Here is a 21,372-nt window from a genome sequence, read left to right as displayed (position 1 = left end):
TCCTCTGCGGTCTTTTCCCCTAGTGTAACTCTCATGCCTGTGAATCTTTTATGCAAACTTCTTACATGATTTTAAAACTAAACAAACACCCTGAAGGTTTTGGTCCTTTAAAGAAAAATGAAAGCAAACCTTCTTCTCCATAGTAGTAGAGAAAGTGAACTTCTCTCTTTATCTCTCAATGTTTCAAACACAAAGCACCCACTGCTCAGACATACACTGAAATCTAGTTCATATTATCCTTGTTCAGACATACACCAGTATGAAAAATCCACCCCAACTTTTACAGGAACACAGCATTGCAGGAGGGATGGACCACCTGCTGGATTCCACATCAGAAAAAAGTGGTGAAGGGAAACAGACTTTCAGTCTGCTGTGGTGAGTGAGCATCTCCTAGATGGACAAGAACAGATTTGGAAGGTTGTGTTCATCTCCAAGACCTGCTCTCTGGTGTCAGAGGCTCTGTACATCACATCATGGGGAAATCATGTCAAAGCTTTGGTATGGTAAAGAGGAGTCACCTTATGAAACCCTCTCCTATGGGTCTCTGGAAAAGAGGTTCTCAGAGTTAGGAAACAACACAGCAGAGAAGGAAAGACTGTCTTCTTTCAGTATGGCCTTCCTCCAGACTCTGCAAAGAAGCATGAGAGAAAAAAACGATCCTGCTGCACACAAGTGACATCCAAATACATTGCTACATCAGGAGAGCAGAGGACATTCTGCCAGCCCTCTGGACTTTGCTTGGTGAAATCCTTTTGGATACTTGGATCTAAACAACATGAACATACTAATCAACTTCTCAATGGTAAGAAGTACAGCTATGGAACGTTATTTAGGAATTCACTGTATGAACATGTAACTTGTCTGAAAAAGACAAAATTTACTGCAGTTAAAATGCAGTAATCAAAGGTGACAGGCTAACAGGTGACTAACCCAAGGTGACAGGCAGAAAGGGAATGCTGCCCAGATCCCACACATTTGTAAAATAACCTCTCCATCACTGCCATTGCTATCCAACTTCCCATACTCTTCCAGCTCCACAATAACATCAGTGATTGTTCCTAGAGCTCGTTCCTTTGAAATAATGACGAAATTAATCAAAAGCAGTTAGGTAGAGATGAAGCAACAGAACCCATTTTGCACAGGATTCATGCCCTCTCGCTCAACCTCACAGACATTTTCATTTCCTGTTTCCCTTTCCTGAACCTTGCACTTTCATTCAACCCATATCCTTTTTATTGGCACTTCAGCATCCTTGCACAGAGCCGTAATATTGTTGAAGGGAACAGAACTGGGCAGTGAAACAGATGATGATCTCTGCAAGAGCAGCCTGTGCTTTTGATTCTAATCATGTGAAGGAAATGCCTCCCACTGCCTGCTCAAAGCCAACACCTGAGTGAGAAGCAGGTGGTGGTAACAGACCCTGGAGAAGATCAAGCTGATAAGGCAAAACAAAGCATTTCTCTCTTTTACAAAAATCCAATGGGAACTTGAATTTATACTACAGCTTTGCATTGAAATGACAACCACAGGAAAATAAAGATTTCTAACCCCCATCTCCCTGCTGTCCCTGGCCAGACATGTTCACTCTGGAACATTCAGTAAATCCTTGTAGCATACAGAGAAACATGGAAAAGCACCAAAACCAGTGACTGGAACTGGTACCATGGACATCAACATTCTGGAGTCAGGCTCTTCAGGGACTAGACAAGGAATGATATTTACTATAGTTGAAATACTGTTCAAGACCATGGCTCCCATTCTGGCTACCCAGAGACAGACCAGATGCCACACAGACCTATTAACAGTCTGTCTTTCTCCAAAGATTTTGGAGCCCAACTAAAGCCAATTTATAGACAATTTCATTTCAGATGTGAGCTCAGTGTAGTGAAGGTAGCCATCCAGAGCAGACCTCTGTCTTACAGGGGACTGTAGCTTGAGGAAGCACTCTGCTCCCTCCTGCAGCAGCTGACTGCCAGCATCTGGCATCCAGTTGCTCCAGGACAGATCCATCTCCACTGATGACTTGAAGAGGAAGAACAGAGCTAATATTTTTTATAAAGCTGAATAGGGCTACAAAAGAAAGCTTCATGAACAGAACCAACTTCCCAGTCCATACGTGATAAGAACATGTTTACAGAATGGGGAAATCCAGGGAAGCACCCATTAAGCAGGAACCCAAAGTCAGGATCAGCTTTTCAGTAATGTCTGCACTATACTTTGCAGCTTTACAGAGCCAGTAGCATCTGGCTACCCAAAGACATCCCCATCACAACCAGATATCAGTCTGTATCTTGGTCAGTAAGAATTCCTGAGGTCTTATTTTACTACCTTAGAAATTCCTATTTGTCCCCACAATATTTAATGGCATTGTGGTGGTTACAAATGATGGTTGAAAGGCACAGGTGTTATAAAATCTAACCTTGTCTACCATTTCTCTGTAAAACACACAACTGAGTGGCTTCTGTTCATAATCTACAACCTTTCATCTCAAAGGAGTCCACACCTTCAGAGGATGGAAAATGATTCATAAAGAATTGAATAAAGTCTTATTCTCTCTAATTTATTTACAGAATTTGATTCTTTCTTATTTAAATGGCTAACACACAGTAACTGGCCTGATAAGATATAACAGTATTGGCACAAGTATGTACAAAATTGCCTTGCAGTCACTTTAGGAACAATTGCCATAATGACATTACTGCAGTCTGAATTAGATTAGGTCACAGTGATGGACAAACACTGACAACTAGAATGACAGAAATGAAAGCCCAGGTTGGGATGACAGTTTACATAAAGATAAGGAAGAAATGGCCCACAGAGGCTCTTACACCACAATTGCAGGGCCAGGTGAGATTAAAAGACCCCAGTCTCGCTGCCTGGCACAGATGTGTCCTGATAATGGGGCTATTACTGCCAGCAAATGAACTAGACACCTCACACCAGACAACTGGTAAAAGATTAATGAGATCTCAAATAGATACATATTGTTTCCATAAGCCCTAAATGTACTTTTAGAGATTCATGATACTCAACAGCTAACAGCCAGACTGCTGTCTTCAGTATAAAGCATTCATTGTCACCTCCAGCAGATGGAGCTTTATGAAAAGCTACAAATGCATTTGTTATAATAATGAAATAAGCTATATGGCATCTTGAAAGCAGGCAGGAGCTTTTGTGCAGCCTGCTTTTTGAAGTGAATGACAGTAATGGTTTGCTACCATGACATTTCATATAGATAGGCAGCTTCTCCTCCTCACTCAACATTCAGTAAATCCCTGCACTGGCTACTGATGTGCCATCACATTTATTTTCCTGACCCTGACTCATAGGCCTATCTGACCTTTTTAAATCACTAATACACTGCCTTCACATTTCAGTTACACCATTTTAAGTTTAAGTCAAAACCTTGAGCCCTATAACTAGGAAGGACTGGAAAACCACCTTGGAAAATACAAGGATTACAAGAATAGCAAACATCAAAGGCAAGATACAGAGCAAACATTCTATTGGAAAATGTGCCAGCAGGGTTTTGGAAGTAAAGCCCATAAAAAAACACGGTTTCCCAAAACAAAAGTTCAGCAATAACTGTTGATTTAGGGATCATGTTGAAGACTCAGCACACAGTACAGAGTGGGAGGATATCATGTAAGACTTTCAGTTTTTAATTATAGGCTCACAGAGAAAGTAATTCCATGCTATTTTGAGGACCATCTACTGAAAGGTCTGTATACTTTTTGGCATAAAAAAGAGCCATGTTACCCAGAATTCCCAACAAGTCGATGGCTGTACATGGGGAATGGAGACATGTAGGGGAAAAAACACCACCAGAATTTAGCACAGAATAGGAGATAAGGCAGTGAAAGGACAAAAGCAAGATTACTGTACGGAAAGGAAAGAAGAGAACAAAGCATGTGAATAGACCACAGTGAAAAAAAGACCAGGAACAGATCAAAAGACAACTCTGACCTACTTGCAGGGTTCCTAGACTTCTATTACCAGCTAGTAAGAAACCTTTCAAGAGAACACCTTTTCAAGACCACTGTACTAGCCCAGACATGGTTCAGTGTCCAGAAAGAAAAGCCTTACCTTCCTCCAATACAGGTACCAAATTGGAAGAAAAAGAGAGACAAAGAAAAAACCTAGCAGAACAATGCACAAAGAACTAAAAGCAAGAACAGAGTGCTCTGAACCTACGTTACAGGCATTGCATGGTGCATGATTCTTGTTTCCATATCTCTAAAAGATCATTAACCAGCTAGATGGGACGCACAAGAAGGATAGTCTAAAGCTGCCCGAAGTCTTGAAATGGATTTTCTTTGAGATAAAAATAAAAATACCAGGCTTCTTTAACATGGAAAATTACAAGGAGAATGTGTAAGATGTCTGCGAGACCACAAAAGACTTGGAGAAAGAAACAGGGCTCACACACAGAGCTTTTTTGCCTGCAGGAACTGGGGACATTCAGAGGATAAAAGGAAGCAAAAATGCAAAGCCAGCGGTTCCCCAGTCCCACTCCCATATCAAGAGAGAAAGCTGGGAAAGCAGTTAGACAAATTCTTGGAAAGAATCAGGAACCAGTGACACAGTGATATGCCATCTGTGTCTCCTAAACCAGAAATCCTGGAAGTTAAAGGCTTGCAGGACTGGGATCACTTCTGTTTGTACTGCTCTTAAATATCACTGTTACTTGATGTTGAAGACGAGTCACCACTCAAGCAATCTTTACCATGCTGACCCACTTTGGGCATCCTCATACCCTTTCCTGAATTTTCTTCTTTGAAAATGATTGCTGTTGTATTGCCTGTCAGTTAGAACTGACAAAACTGCTTAAATGAAAAGTTCAGTTGTGTCAGGTCTTGTCAATCAGACAGAGACACCTCCTGTCTCCTAGCAAATTGCCTCACTATTCGCAGATGAGGAAACTGAAGCATTTATGAGAAATCTCCACAAAATGAATGGTGCCTGAAAAAAATAATTTGATGAATTTTTGCACAAATGAAACCAATCCCTTACTGAACATCTTTTAGCAATGTAGGGCAGGCAGCAGCATACATTCAGTTAGCAAGCCTTGCTATGTATAAGTGAATTTGGTGACTGAGTATCCAGGTTCTAGATGGTCTAGTGCACCATAGCAACCCTGCATCATCTTCAAAACATAGGGACTTCACATTTAAAATGCAAAATAAGAGAAAAAAAAAAAGAGTTATGGACTACTTCAGAAACACACCTTGCATGCAATGGGGAATGGAACAAATGTGTTCTCTGATTCATGGCTTAATAGTTCCACTGGGAGTATTTACTGTTCCTTACTCTGAACACTTGTTTCACTTTCTCTAACTGAAAAATGACTAAATAAACTTCCTTCCAGAGTTTACAACACCAGGTTGTTTGTACCTGGGTCAGACAGGTACAAGGTGCCACTCTGTTATCCCTGAAGGCAGCTACAGAGCTACTGTCCCCTGCAGAGCAGATAGCTATGGAGCACAGGATGGCTGCTGCCCCATGGAGCTGATCAGCTGCACAGGGGAGCCCACAAAGGTACAAGAAACCACAAGAGACCACAGCAGTGAAGAGCCATGCCCAAGATCACAGAGCAGACCAGCAGCAGTCAGTCTGACTGATTTGGCAGGAGCAGGACTGTAGGAAGGCACAGTAAGAGCAGAATTTGGCTTTGAACACATTCAGTCCTGAATGTGTGGCATATTTGTTAATTTCAATTTATCAACTGGTACAGAAATCCTAGGCATAACATTCTCTAATTACATGGCAACACCTTTTCAGCTTGGTGATTTAAGGAAAAGAAAAAGAACACCTCTGGACTTCTGGCTCCAATCTCAGATTTAATCAGTTTTATTAGATCTGACCTGAACTACTTCCTGGGTAAGAAAGTAGAAAATCTGAAGGTGCATGCATCTTCAACAACAAGGATTCCTCCCTTCCTATCAGGACTTAGCATTAAATACCAGAAACCAGGTATGCTTTGCTAGCTTGTAGAAACATATCGGTGCAATGCACAGAAAGTTTTCAGTCCGGCAGGGAGCTCAGCAGCCAACCCTTGGACAATCAGGGGACACAAAGTCACTGCTGTGCTCTACAAACCCAAACCAGTATCAGCTGGCATCAGCAGGGAGCTCTGGGTCACTCTCTACCTGTTAAAGTTCTTGTCCAGCACCAGAAACAAAAACTTCATCTCTGTCATCCTTATTAGAACTGGAGAAGCTCTAAATCAAGTACCATAAACATATGCATACATGTATCATTAAAAAGAGCCCTCAAATCAGTATGCCCTTGACTTCCAGTGACACACAGTCTGTTGCAATGATTAACAAAAGGTGAGTCATTAAGCAATGACAATCTGTTACAGATCAGGCCCACTCCTAAAGCAGCCATGCAGATGATCTCCAGCTCCTAGCTCTAAAGTAATCATGTAGTAGTTCTCAGTACAAGGCTACAGTGTTCACTTTCAAATTTGATAGGCAACTGCTTAGGACTTGCTTTAGGGAGGAAACAAAACAACTACAAATACTTAGAGCCACTTAGAACAGCTAGAACCACTTAGAAAACACTTCACTATTTAAAAGTTTGATGGGAGTATCCCAAATTGGAAATCATTCTGTTTCTGCTTCTACACAGAAAGGCTGACAAAGATTTAATTAGCCTATACACTCAATTAAAAGAAATAAATGAAAGGAAGCAATGGTGATGGTCCCTCAAAATTACCCTAAAATATACAAATTCCAAGTTCTGTATTGTGTCAGCACTCTTTAAGGATTCAAGGATAACATGCAGAACACGTATTATGCTCCTTTCCATGCTGAAAGGCCCAGTAATTAGACTGGTGGATAGAGCTGAAACTGTGTGCCTAATGAGAGCAAACCTACCAGGTCCTCTTTTGCTGGGAAAAAATATGAGCAGAGCAGCAGTATAAAACTGTAAGCAGAAGATGCAACTCCAAACAAGTCAATACAGAACCTCATACTGCAGCACTGAGTAGCACTGCACAGTTGCTCCCTAGCACCTCTGAGAGAGAAACTCCCACACTCTCCTTCATGCACAGAACTGCAGAATCCCATTAGACAACTTCAGCCTGTGTATGCAACTCCTTGTCTTTGTTACTGAAGCACTTCCTCTGGAGTTGATTTCTTATTTATGGTTTAGTACAAACTGTTCATTCTCACGGAATGCAGAGGTACTCCAAAGCATTAAAGTCTTAAGAGGCAAGTCACATGTCTCAGTTGTTTTCCCTTACTATTGCAAGTACAGTGCTCTAATTCTTCCTAAAATAGGATTAGTTTTCTTCCTTAGCCTGTGAAGAATATAGTGCTGTCATTTTCTCTTACGGGATTTATTTTTGGCTTGATGCTTTACGTAACATTAATTCACAAAAGATATAAAACCTTCAGTGACTCAGTGGTACTGAGTGCTTTAGGTTTTGTGCCATGTAGTTTTCCTGTATTCCTTTTACGTAAAAAGTAGCATGAAATCCACTTTGCAGCTTTGTCAATATTCAGTGCAACTGGGCCAGAAAGAGATGCCTGGAAAATGAACACTGCCAAGCTCACCAGAGCCATGTAGTTACCCAACCCAAGGCCCTGCCCATGACTTCAGTGGAGCTGCACATATTCAAGATCACTGAGCATCTGTCCCACTGGATCATAACATCTGTACAAAAATTATGAAGATTTGAAACATTTTACCTTTTTTCTTTCCTCTTGAGAAGACTAGAGTATTAAGAAAACTCTACTATTTTAATATATCTAGTATTTTAATAATATATCTTTTATTTGAGAGTGTACAGAATCGTAGAAATAGAGAATGGCTTGGGCTGGAAGAGACCTTAAAGATCATCAAGTTGCAATCATTCTGTCACAGGCAAGAACATCTCCCACTAGACTCCCACTAGGCTCAAAGCCCCATCCAACCTGGCCTTTAATACTCCCAGGGAGGGGGCATCCACAACTTCCCTGAGCAATTTGTTCTGGTGTTTTACCACCCTCACAGAAAGGTTTTTCATCACAATAGTAAACATAAATTTAACCTCTTCCAGTTTAAAGTCATTGCCCCTCACCATATCACTCTTCACCCTTGTAAAAGTCCCTCCCCAGCTTTCTTGTAGCCCCTTCAGGTACTGCAAGGCTGCTCTAAGTTCTCCCTGTAGCCTTCTCTTCTCCAGGCTGAACAACCCCAACCCTACTCTTCACAGGAGATGTGCTCCAGCCCTCTGGTCATCTTTCTGGCCCTCCTCTGGACTCATTCTACTAGTTTTAAAGTCATCCCTTAAAAAACAACAACACTCACTTGAAAATAGGAACCTTTTGCTTTTGATAAGCTAAACAAGTCCCCTGCCTTGATAAAAAAACTGGATGTCTATTCCACTACCAGGGATAAAAGAGAAAGTTGCTAAAACCAGAACTGAAAAGGCTAAAAAAAATTACACTTGCACCCAGAAAAAGCATAATACAAGCAAGCTTTAAAGATTCTTCCCTAACAAAATCAGATCCCAAGGGCTACAGTTGTAACAGACAGAAGTAGCAAGGCCATTATTCCCAGACACTAACAAACACTTCATCAACAGGCAGCATTAGCCACTTTTTCCGAAAATCCATGCAGAAAACAATGAGCAATCAACATTCCTCAGCAGTGCTCACCCATCAGCCTGGGTATTGCTTAGCACCATTTCTCAATGGCAGCAAAGCAACACAGGATTAAACTACATAAAGTGACCTACAACCCCATCACCAGCTGGAAAACAACCAAAAAGCACCAGCCCTCCAAGTTCCGAACATGGAAGGCTGGTGGTACCAGAAATGGGTAACATTGCTCACTAGAGGGCAGCAGGAAACAATCCAAAACCAATAAAAACCCACTGCTTGCCCAAATAGGGGCCACGATCTTTAGCAAGGCTAAGATAGCTAAGCACAGTTTATCTACAAAAAAAGTCCTGTAATTCCGGTGGTGTTTGGGATCACAGTTCAAACTGAAGTGGGTTTGCAAGTGGGAGAGCATGTTAACTTCCTGCATCCAAAGGAATCTCTTCATAACAGCATAAAGCACCCTTATAGAGCACCCTCCCTTTCACATCCAAGCAAAAAAGTAAAATATTCTCAAGGTGATCTATTTCTGTTTGGTAGGGGAGACTACCAGAAGCTTCTATATCTAACCACAACAGTCAGGAGTGCAAGTACAAGTCCTTAGCTCAGCTTTGGCTCAGTCTGAAAGTGATTTAAAATAGCATGCATGTTTTGGATTAGGAGTTTTTGATTTAAAAAGTTAAAATAGACCTCTCAAATGAGACTATATGTAAAGGTTTTGAGGTCTTAGGCTATCTTTAGTATCACCAGACAAAAAGCAGTTTTGAAAATCTGGTAACAGTTCTGGTAACAGTCATAGCTGATGGCCAAGCTGTACTTTCTACACCAAGAACTGAATGAATATACTAATTTCTGGTCTGAACTTAATCTCGAAGCACCCACCAGGTGCCAGCCCCAAATGTTGGCTGCTGACAAGTACAGCCTGCTCCTTTCGTTTTCAGCTTTGACATCAGCACTTGTCCACAACGCCCATCCAGCAAAAACAGAAACCATGCCAGACTTCAGTAAACACGACCCACTTCTGCAAAAGAGATTAAGCAACTCTTGACAGGCAAGTGGACATGGTAAACAAGAGAGAGCATTTAAGGACAAGTCAGAACACATGCAAGAACCTGAATGTGACTCCTCAGCTGCTAATAAAAGATGTAACAAAAAACTGCAAACCTAAGCATGTAAATTCACTGCCTGTGTGTAGCATTTTTTTTCAAAGAGAACACAATCACCTGCAGATCTGAGAGCTGTGCTCCCAGGCTGGGTATCTCTGCTTTGTTTAACATACATCCAGACAGTGGGAAAATCATGGTGGCTTTGACTTTCAAACCGGGATAATCTTGTGGTAAAGTCTCCTCTTCATGTGGACAGCAGTTTCAGCAGCAGTGACATGGCCCAGACTCACTGATTTGCCTGGAGCCAGTGAGTTCCTGGTGAAACAATTCTGCTCCATTTCCCCTAAGCTCTCATGACTTCTTCCAAATGGATTATTTTTGAGGGAAGCCTACAAAAACCCCACAATCAATCAAAAAGAATCTCTACAGCCTGGGTCCCTACATCAGAAAAGCAATTTTTCCAGAAGCCACCATTCTGAAAAGACTTTAATGTCACATGAAAGACAGGACACGTGGTAGATGGCCGTATCTTGGCATATACCTGTGTTGCTGCCAGAAAGAGCAGCTGTCCCTATCCCCTCTACACTGATATTCACGTGGCTGCCCACCAAGCTGGGTCAGTTCCCTGAGCTGACTCTTCATGTGGACACCTGAGGAATATGAATAAGCAGGAATAAGAAGCAAGGTCAGAGGCAGCCTGGGACTCTTGCTGTAGGAGAAGTCAGGGCAGTCGATGGTAAATAACCAAAGGTAAACCTGGGCTCAAAACTGAAGCAAACTGCAGGATCAGAAGTAGGCACACTTCTGAAGAAGTAGAAGTTGCCTTTCACACAGGCAGCTGAAGGTTGAATATCCTCCCAAACTGGCTTTTTCTATTCCCTTAAAAAAAAAAAAAAGCTAGCCAGCTTCTAGATACACACAAGCCTCTCCAATTACAATGAGAACTGTTTTCCTTCACCACCCCATCTCAACACCATCCTTCCTCTCCCACTGTCATCCTCCCACTGTTTTCACTGTTCCTCTGACACTAATCTATGCACATACCTTCCTCTCCCACTGGGTGACCCTCTCTTACCCTAAGGACACAGCTTTTTAACTACTTTTCACTACAAAGGAAAAACGATTAAGGGAGAAGCTGCTGAACAAACTCCCCAAGATCGCTCCAGGGAATAGCCACACTGGCAGATGAGGTTGAGCTCTGCCCGTCCTTCTGACAGGCAGTCTCCCAAGCATGCTGTCTCCATGCTGAGCTCATCCTGAGCTCTCAAACGCTGCCTCCAAGCAGCACCAAGTGATGTCTTGGTGACATCACTCCAGGGCTGCGATGGCAAACCCAGTTCTGTTGGACCATGCAGCACAGGGAGAGCACAGTCCCCTGCCTGAATCACATCCAGAGTCTATTTTCTAAACCTTTTTTTTTAGGCTGCAATTTTTCCAGGCAAAGTATGTTTCCACTGTCCCTGGTATGTTCTGTCTGAGTGTGCTACAAAAAAAAAAAAAAAAAAAAAAAAAAAAAAAAAAGAACATTGACAGCGACTTATTTAATTGTAAACAACCTTTCAAATATTGATACAAAAAACTTAAAGACTTCCCCTACACACACCCCTGAGTGCTGCCAACTAAAAACTTCTGCTGGCAACTTCTTCCAGTCCAGAGAAAGGAGCTATAGAGTGATTCAGATTAGAAACACTATTAAAAATGACATGGTTTTTAATTATTCTTTTCTAGTATGGGGTAGAACCAAAAGGAAGCATACTAAAAAGCTCACTGATCCAATTTAATTTTCTCAGTCTATTACTGCTTAACACTTGAACTCTATGACAATAAGCTGAAAGTATGCACATTTGTTGTAAGAGCAGAAATCATAAAACCATTCATTTATAAAGTATTTAGTAGCATTACCATATGACTACTGCTTTCTTCCTACTGATTCCTGCTTTCACAAGGTCCTCTTTGCAGGGCTAACAAGTACTACCTTTTGCTATTAGAAGTGATTGAGCTTCTCTAGACTAATACAACCTATTACAAGTGACTGAGGCACTACGAACACCTCCATATCCATTTCCAACTGAGGCTGGGGTGGCACAGTATTTCAGTCAGTGTCAGTCCAATACCTGTGACAGATGTCAGACAGTGCTGTCAGTCTGCTGCTTTGCTAAGAAAGTTATCGCATTTCCAGAGACCTAATGGCCTTTTGGAAATGCTTTTGAATCACTACAGAAGATCCCCACTCCTAATAAAAATCTTTCAAATTTGATGAGAAGACACATCATCTCTCCTGCCCAAGGCCCAGTATGAAACCTCCTGGTCATACTGTGAGGTGCAAACTATAGCTACCCTCACTCTCCTAATTCAACTTGTGCCACAGCAGCAGTTTCCAACATCTCACAACAAAAGAAATAAGCATAGGAGCTTCATTTTGCAATATATGTTTGACAGAACTTGGTTTGTCAAAAACATCTGACAGAGGCAGACTGTTTTGTTTTTGTTTTAACCATCCTCATGCCTCTTCTGCTATCTGACCAAACTCAATGGCTTAGAAAGCTACAGTTGCATAAAAAAATCAAAGTTTAAACAAGTACATATATTGGTTTGGTACTGTTACAAGGCGAAAGGAACCAAGATGTTCAGAGCATGGGTTATTTCCCTTTCAGGAGCACAGGTAAGAAACCACTTTATAGCATGCAAATCAGTTACTGCCAAGTAGTTCCAGTTGTGAGAGGACTCTAAAACAAGGGATGAAGGAGCATTTACAGGCTTCATCTGCCCTCCTCAGCACATCTGGAATCCCTGCTGACACACCAGGGGGGTGTTGGAGACAGCAAGGAGGCAGAATCTGGCCTCTCAGCATACCTTGGTACTGAGCTTCATCTGGCCCAATGATGTCATTGGGGCTGCTTATCTTCATTTCTTGTCACTGCTGCTAGGTGTCAAACGAGTCTTAGGACTGACGAGTGGTCATGCAGCTCATCTGTGCACCCTGTTTATCAGAACAATCAGTCCAGTTGCCCTGAGCCACATTAAATGGTGTTTGAGCCACTAAGCTGCCTTACACACATTGCAGAAACAGCTCCCAGTTTCTTCATACCTACGACAAAGAGCTTGTGAAATCTGAGCAGAGAAATGCCTTCCAGCCTGTCTCACTGTCAGGAACTTCCCCATCCTCCTTGCCCATGACAGCAGAAAAGGCTTCCTCAGGACATTCCTGAGGAATGTCCTGGTCACCACTTACATGTGGTGATGGTCATCACTTATATGCACAACAAATAAAGCAAAATCTCTGACCAGATATACCACTGTTCTAATGCAAAATGGACCATGTTTTAAAGTAGAAGTTAAAGTGAAACATTTGTATCGTTGGTAACATAAGACACGTGAGCTCCTGGTCTGCATACAAAAACCAAAGCGAAGATTGGTATCTACAGATGCCAGATTTCATTACAGTTCTGAATGTCCCACGATTAGAGGTGAAGACAACTGCATAGGCAGGCAGTCAACATAAGCAGAGATACATTAGTTTGGTAAATCCTGCTGCTTACCTGCTTAGCATGTAATATAATAGAATTTCCACTGAAAAAACTCGCATGTCTAAATCCAAGCCAGTTTCTTGGAACTAGGCCAAAGTAAACCATACAATGCCAAACTCCACAAGCTACACTACTTAAGATGCCAAAGCAACCAGAAATATCATCAGTGCTGATGACTGTCACCTGCTCAGGTGCCTTGACAAACTATCTCTTCACATCATTTGCTGATCAGGTTTTGTTTTCCCCTTATCATGTTAAATGCAATTATTACAGCTTTCAGCCCAGCCAGTATGAACAGCATCAAGAGCCACTGGGCCAGTGCATTTCCATTTCATACTTCTTGCCATATAGTCACACTGACTAGGCTGAGGGGTACAGTAATAAGATTGTGCCAGCTATGCTTTGACCTTTCCAGATATACCATTATCCCTAAGAATGTGAAATAGTGGCTGACCTAAAATTCTACTTCTGCAGGAATCAGTCCTCCTTCAAGTGACTGTTGTTTCCCAAGAGCTGAACCAAAGCAGTTCTCATCACACTTCTGTCATTAACACAAACATTCACTGTTAAAAATTTAAAGCAACAGGCTACAGAGGTCACACCCTAATATCTTGAGTGGAAGACACACGATGAGCATATGAAGAACATAAGTTTAAAATCATTTTTTTACTCCTTATGAGTAATTTGAGACAGCATTTCCTACTAATGCCTGAAGGACTGCTTTGTGGGTTAGTTCAACAAACTCTCTGAGAACACACTAAAAATGAAGAAAGCATTGTCAAAACATAAGCAGATGATAGTATCCTTTTAACTCCTCTCCCCTGTCCCAACAACCTACAGTTCACTCTGTACCTGTGGAGGTGGAACAGACTGCGGTTCTAGTAAACCATGTTTTAAGGCAAGGCAAATGCATTGACATCAGACTGCTACACAGAAAATGCACAAGCTAAACGAAGAGATTGTGGAGAGGCAGAAGCTGTTACCTGTGGGTGGAGAGGGAAAAGTATCCACAGAACAAAAGAGTTCCTCGCTGATGTTCTCAGAGCTGTGTGGAGGCAGAAAGCGCTCTGCGAGGTCACAGGCAGAGGGTAGGTCCAACACGCTGCTGCTCTCTTCCAAGTGAGAACTTAGTGACCTCTCTTTTCCTTCCGTCGTCCCACTGCAGAGACACAAATGCAACTGAGATGGGTTTTTAGAGCATGAAAATCCAGGCAGAAGTAAGACAAATGATCTGTCATCTTTGTATTGCTTTGTGAGCTGAGAGAAGCTGTTCAAGCATATTGGTACCTGATTCAAGAAAGTAAGAGCGCATTTAAAGATGTCAAGCAAACACCCCTTGGCCTTAAGTATGATTACTAGGAACTCACAACAAACCTGGCATTCCTAGAGGCTTCCAAGAAGTACAGATTCAGCCCCCAACACTAGAAAGCTATGGATTACATTCCTTTCAGTGGGCAGTTCAAAAGAAAATACATCCTTTGGGGTCCCTGTCCATTGGTACATCTACACACAACCTTCCTGATTCATCATGGTCACTAACAGAGGGAAAACACTTGGTAGCCTCAACCCCACAGGGATTACAAGGATTTCCTGGTGTGTAGATCCCAGGACAGCTGTGCTGTATACCTTGTGCATAGCACTTTGGAAAGCTGCAGGTGAAGGACACCCACATACTGACACCTCTCTCTTGAGCTCCCTGAACCAGTCCACCACCACAGAGGACAGAAACGCACAGCTGGGTGGAGAGCAGGGCAGGTGGCATCCAGCTCCACACCAAGGGCCACAATCGATGGAGGATTCTTTTTGAGAGAATGAAACTAAAGCATTCCATTCCAGCAGCTACAAGCACAGCCACACAAGTGCCTGGGGCAGGAGAAGAGTAACAAGCAAAAAGTTGGTGGGGGAGGAGCTCAACGAATGACAAGAACAGAGGAGCAAGCAGAAATCCTGGGCCAAAGCATGAACAGCACTGACTCAGAGGGGCTTCTCTGTAGAATAAGACTGCCAAAGGCAGTTGCCAAGGAAAGATGTTTCCTTCCAACACCCTCAGTTTCCACCTGATCATCTTAGCCACCAGACCTTGGCCACCCTGCACCTTTGTCAGGCACCTGAGACTCTCCACTAACAGTAAAGGCTGTGAGCAGAGCACTGCTGAATTCCAACGCACACATCTACCACCACCAAACTAGGGAGGAATTGACTCAGTCCTTACCACAGGGCATTATGCAAGAAGGCCTTGCAGACAGGAGCTTCACTAAAAAAATCCACTGAGAACTTACTGAGAAGGGTAAATGAGAGCAGACATCATGTTTCTTCCCCTCACCCACATCACAGATGATGCTTTTCATAGAATAACACATGGAGAGAAAAAGAGTATGTCTCATTAAGTGTGTTCATTTGCAGCTCTTACAGAAACTCTAGGATAGATTTTGTGCTAGCTTCTTCCTTCACTTGCTTGCTTATTTACAAGCAATAAAAATAAAATAATGCAGACTGTGGCTATCTGTGCTGCCTCAGAAGAACCAGATTCAGTGGTCAGGAAGTGGCTTGGAATCCTGCAGGCTCACATTTACTTCCATAAAATGAAGAGGACAGCACACCCTTACCTCACAGGTGTCGTCTCTGAGAAATGTTACAGCTACAGGGGCCAAAGAAAGTATACTGAAAGTACTGAAAAATGAGGAAAATACCCCATACAGTTTATATGCATTGAGAAAACTTGTAGCTATGATACACTTCTGACCTTTGCAGAATGCTGGCCCACTAGTGATCAGAGGGGACATGTTGGCTGTGATAATGGAGACCTGCTGCCTTGCCTTGGAGGGACAAGAAAGGTCAGTGCATTCCCAGGAAGTTTCCTGGGAAAGCGATGTGGAAGGTCAAAAACAAGACAAAGCACACACACAACCCTCTGCCTCCCAACAGTCACTTCAGAGTAAAGTCTCTCCTCCTTTGCTCTTCATGTCCAAAAACATGGATCTATGCATAAGAAACACAGAGAATAAGAACCTTTCCTCAAATGTAGTCTTCACAATTTGTGCTATTTTAAGTACACTAATATTTTAGAGAACAAAATTGCCTATTTCATTTTTTGGTCTGGGAAAAAAAGAAAACAAAAAAAAAACAGCTGTGGAAGACTATAGCAAGAGAAGCTGCTGTACCACAGCAGCTTAAGGCTGTCATTGATATGGGCTGCTGTGATTCTAGCAGTCTCTGCCCACTGCCTGTACTGGCCTCCTTCCTTTTATTGCCACGATGGGGCTGAAAAAAACGTGCAGTCATGTGATGATCAAGTTCAGACAAAAAACACCCACAAAAACCCAAAAACAAACAAACAAAAATGAAATCACACTGTAAAAAAAAAAAAAAAGTTTCCTTCGGATCAAAAATTTCAGAGTACAGTTTAAGTCTAGAAAACAGCAGTCCTACTGTCCTACTCCCATGACTGAGACTTGTTTGGAAGCTAAGCAAGACCTTAGCTCAGCCCTGGGCCTTCAGGCATGTGAGAGAGACACACTACTACCTCTGTGTCATACCTGGGAACAGCACTGATGCCTAAGCAGTCCCTTTGAACAGAGTCTGGGAGCAAGCAGTCTGTCACTACTTCAGGATCCTCTCCTCCTTCCTTCATGGTTTGTCAATCCCAGCTCACTGGAATGAAACAAACAGGTTGGTTACATGCTTCACATCAGCTGATAAGGCTGACAGATGTGATCTTTCAAAGCACATATGCCTACTGATGTCAGCTGTCAGTCATCACATATGCCACTGTTTGTCCAGGCTGGCACAGAGGAAAGTTTGTGCTAGGAACTAGAAAAAGCACATCTAGTAATGCCCTTGAATCCTTCCACAGAGATGGAGACCTCCTGGAAAGGGGTCAGCACACAGCAGAAAATAAACCCAAGGTCTTCTTCACATGAAGCTGTCAGATGAGCTGTTTACTCAAAACCTGTAAAGCAGAGAAGTGAAATACCGCAGGCGTCCTTCCCTCCCTCTTGGGGAGGAACACATATTTCCCCTACAGGTGTATCTAGCAGTGCTCTGATGCCAACACTGATAACCTGCACTGCGTCAAAACCTCGACCAAGAAATGTGTTTTAAGAGGCCCACATAATCAACCCAGTGTGTGGAGCAAGCCACAAGCCCACAAAACCAAAATCCTGTTTGCCACCCCTATTATCTTCAGCAAGCAACCCAGAAAAACATAACGTTCAGAAGGAAATTGGCTTTTCCTCCAATTTGACTGGTGGCACAGGGCTGCTACCAGGAACTTCCTGGACAAGGGCAGCGCCACCAGTCCTGCAGGAACAGGCCGGGTCGACATCAGGCCAGAGGGTGTGGAATGGGCACATCAGTGGGTGCGCAGCACAGGCCTTACCCGCTGCCCCGCTCAGCTGGTTTGGGGAGACAGAGGAGAGGGGGTTCTGTTCCTCCGGATCTCATTCCTTTCCCCCTTTCTTGCAGGCAGAGAAACGCGTTATTTCAACACCCGCTCACCTGGCAGTGAAGGGAAACAAAATCAACACAGGGCAGCCCCCCCACAGGCCCGGTGCTGGACAGGGCCCCCCTAAAACCCGGAACCCCCCGCGGCCTCGCCATGGCTGCCGCCTCTGCCCTGCCCTCCCCCGTCCCTTTCTGAGTAGAGGAGCAGCCTGTAGCACCCACAGAGAGCTCAACAGGGCAGATGAGAATAACAAGGAACCCGATAGCAACCAGCGACTGTCCAGAACCGTACCCCACGACCACCCTTACGCCCTCCTCTCCGCTGCCGGTGGGGGAGTCTGTCCCGGGCAGAGCCCCTCCCACCGCGGCCGCCATGTCGGGGAAGGGCTGTGTGAAGCGCACGGAGCCATTTTAGCTGCGGGAAGACGCGGCCCCTGGGGCTCCGGGCACGGCATTGCGGGGCGGAGGGGCGGGCGCGGCAGCGGCGGCGAAGCCGGGGCCGACACGAACCCGGGCAGCGATGGCGGGCGCGGCGCCTCCAGCATAAGAGAGGGTTTGGGCGGCGGAGAGTCCGCAGTTGGGGCAAGGCACCTGGAGAGGCTGCGTGTGGCCTTTGTGGGGGGGAAAAAGAGAAAATAAGGGAAAAGTACCTGCAGAGAAACAAGCGGGGACAGGGATATCAAAGCCGCTCGCAGTCAGTTTTTTTGTCAAACACACATTTAAGTGGGTTTAACTCTGAATTCAGGAGGTTGGCACCGCCTTGGGCGAGGCTGCAGCACCATCCCATGCTGACAGAAGGGCTTTGAGATCGTCCCGTTCAGGACGCGCTGCGGTACCAGCCCCGACCCAGTAGCATGGAAAAGCCCTGAGCTTTCCACCCCCGGGGGCCGCGGGGTGGAAATCCGTAGCAGTGTCCGGGAGAAAAAACAAACGCAGCTCCCACCCAGGGTGTAAGCAGTGAGTAGGCTGGGGATGTTTTGCAAGGGCATGTAGTGATAGGACAAGGGTTAATGGTTTTTAGCTGGAATAGGGTAGATTTAGGTTAGACATTAGGAAGAAATTCTTCAGTGTGAAGGTGGTGAGACACTGGAACAGGCTGCTCAGGGAAGTTGTGGATCCCTGGAAGTGTTGAAGGCCAGGTTGAATGAGGCCTTGAGCAACCTGAAATGGTGGAAGGTGTCCCTGCCCATGCAGGGGTGTTGGAACAAGGTGAGCCTTCCAGCCCAAACCAGTCTATGATTCAATGAGTTTTGCTCCTAGGTGTTACAGGGGTTTACAGAACTCCACAATAATTTGTCTGGGAGGCAAGGAAACGTGAGGCCAGTCATAGGTTGCTGTGCGCTACAGGTGTTTGTGCTCTCCTGCACAGCACCCAGGAGTTCTAACAACTGCGAGGTGGAAATGTAGCAAACCCTGCTGGGGAAGAGGGTGTGAACCAGGCTGATTTGTGGCTTGCACTTCACTTTGGCACAATCACTGTGTGCTGCCATAGCTGTGGGCAAGGACTCCTCAGTGGAAGTCAGGGAGGAGCAGCACAGCCATCCTGTCCTGCTAACAGGGGTGCAGCAAGTGCCCCCAGACACAATTCAGATGCTTTCCCAGTAAAGAGAATACATTGCTGTGCTGGCTGATGGAGCATGCATGCACAGGCAGGCATCCTAGGACACTACTGCCAGTGGAGGTCTGGGAGCAGTCCCTGTTACTGTCCAGAAAGGCAGTCGGGAAGGAAAAGTGCCTGCCAGCCTGCTGAAGAGAAGTGCTGCCAGGGAAGAGCTGGCTGTGCTGGTTGGCAGGCATGATGCCAGTAAGACTGAGGGAAGACAGTAGGAAGGAGCTGATTATTTTTTCCAAGAGTCTTTGGATTGTGAAGGTACTGGTGGCAAACTGATGTATGCAGAAGGAAGTTGTTAAAAGGAAGAAAATAAATTGGAAGTCCCATGGCTGCCAAGAGGGCTTTCTTTTTGTTTTTTTTTTCCAGGTGAGCTGGCTCAAGCCAGTGAAGGTTCCATAGGGAAAGCCTTTGAGTCTGCTTTTCAGGCACAGCAGCAGTGACGCTGCCTTTCACTTGCAGAGGCTCCCATGAGCCAGGCTTGGGCCTTTTGGGTCACTACTCATGTAGAAGTGCAAACCTAGCTACACCCTGGGCTCCAACTAGATCCAGATACTGCTCTAGTGGCCAGACTACCTCTTGCCATTCACCGTCTGTCCCCAAGAACTACCCATACCTCTGCAGAGTGGGATGGCACCATTTCTGTGAGCTGGAAGGCAGCACCCCAGTGCTTCATTTTCTTGCAGGGGCGGGAGCTGAGCTGAGAAATGCAAAACATTAGCTCTACCTTATTTAGCTGTGGGAACCTGTACAATATTACAGCATCCAGAAACCACTCATCTCTGTGATTTCAAGCCCATTGTATCAGGCCAAGTCTCTGTCATTAGAAAAATTCTAGCAGGAGGGAACACCACTGGTAGGTACTGCTAGCCCTGGAAAAGCAAGGAGCTTCAGTATACAGAACTGACAAGAAAGCAGTAGTGCTTATTAACAAACATCTCTAGTTTACCAGTTTTAATTTGTCATGGTAGGTGACGACTAGATCTTTGAATTTATCTTCATTTCCCTGCTCTCCCTCACCAGAAGGCAGAGAACCTGCTCCCTGCTGATAGAGCAGAGGACTCCCCTGGTCCCCCTGCCATTGTAATCTACACTCTTTTATTCCTTATAGACTGCATTCTCAGCAAAAAAACCTCCACAAACATTTGTCTACAGTATTTAAGGCAAATCTATAAGTGTGTACTATGCTCCTTCTTTTTATCAGTGTGTTAATGTTAGCTCATGATAAAACCACGCCAGCAGCTGTATCTGAAGCTGAGGAAAGCGGAAGGTACATGAGAGCCAGGAAACAGAATTAAACCCCACACTTGACATTTACCAAAGATCAAACTATTGAAAGTCATGCATGGGGCAAAGGAAATACATTTTTTGACTAATGCACGTCTGTCGCAATGTGATTTTTCAGAGTCTTAAGGGCCAGAGTCTTAAGGTGTACAATTTCACGGCATTTAAGCTAATGTGTATCTGCTGGCTTACCATCTTAAAACCTTAATACCTAACGTGAAGAAAAAATATTTGTCTTCATAAGCAGCAGAACTAGCAAGTTCATGTATTTTCAGTCCTTTCCCACTGGCATACCACAGGGGTAACTCTGTCTACTCACTTCCTTCTTTCACAACATCTAGAACTGACTTTAGTACACGAAAACAGTGACAGCTGAATAGCTTCTATTCAGCAGGAAATGCTCAGGGCAGAAGGGATACTAAGTAGACAAAACAAGGTTGATTTTCTCACTGTTGAATTGTTCTGTACAAAGATTGTTCTCTTGTTCTGTAAAAGAAACAAACCAAAGTTTGTAGGCTACATACTTAAGTGTTTTGAGTTCCTCACAGTGAGCTTCTTCCTAGTTCTGGAAACAGAAAGCAAGAAAGAATATCAGTATATTTAAATTTATTACTTGCCTGTGTTTTACTTCCCAGCTGTGGAGACTTTTAACTGACTAAAATGGATGAAGGATCAGGCTCCCCACTCTGAAGTTCCCCTCAAGCCCTGCTGACAGTGTGTTGGTAGCCTCTGCTCTGCAAAAGCCTCTTGCAGTTACCCCAGGAACAAGTATTTTCAGGCTTAATGTAAACCAATCTAAGAAACAGCTCTGA

The 21,372-nt window shown here is 44.0% G+C and overlaps 1 protein-coding gene across 1 annotated transcript in view; it reads right to left on the bottom strand.

The window, feature by feature from the left end:
- The window catches only part of CHGB (chromogranin B), a 76,680-nt gene extending 58,571 nt beyond the window's left edge, over positions 1 to 18,109 (bottom strand). Inside the window, exons 1-4 of the mRNA XM_030447442.1 lie at positions 17,960 to 18,109; positions 17,603 to 17,681; positions 16,761 to 16,875; positions 14,208 to 14,383 (exon numbers count right to left, since the gene is read on the bottom strand). Of these exons, the coding sequence (XP_030303302.1) occupies positions 14,208 to 14,383; positions 16,761 to 16,855 (271 nt within the window). The 5' untranslated portion in view covers positions 16,856 to 16,875; positions 17,603 to 17,681; positions 17,960 to 18,109. The remainder of the gene's footprint in view (positions 1 to 14,207; positions 14,384 to 16,760; positions 16,876 to 17,602; positions 17,682 to 17,959) is intronic.
- Positions 18,110 to 21,372: the final 3,263 nt, after the last annotated feature.

The sequence above is a fragment of the Calypte anna genome, chromosome 3 (assembly GCF_003957555.1).
Source record: "Calypte anna isolate BGI_N300 chromosome 3, bCalAnn1_v1.p, whole genome shotgun sequence".
Taxonomy (NCBI): Eukaryota; Metazoa; Chordata; class Aves; order Apodiformes; family Trochilidae; genus Calypte; species Calypte anna.
Note: the sequence above shows the minus strand (reverse complement) of the source record. Positions and strands in the feature narration are given on the sequence as shown.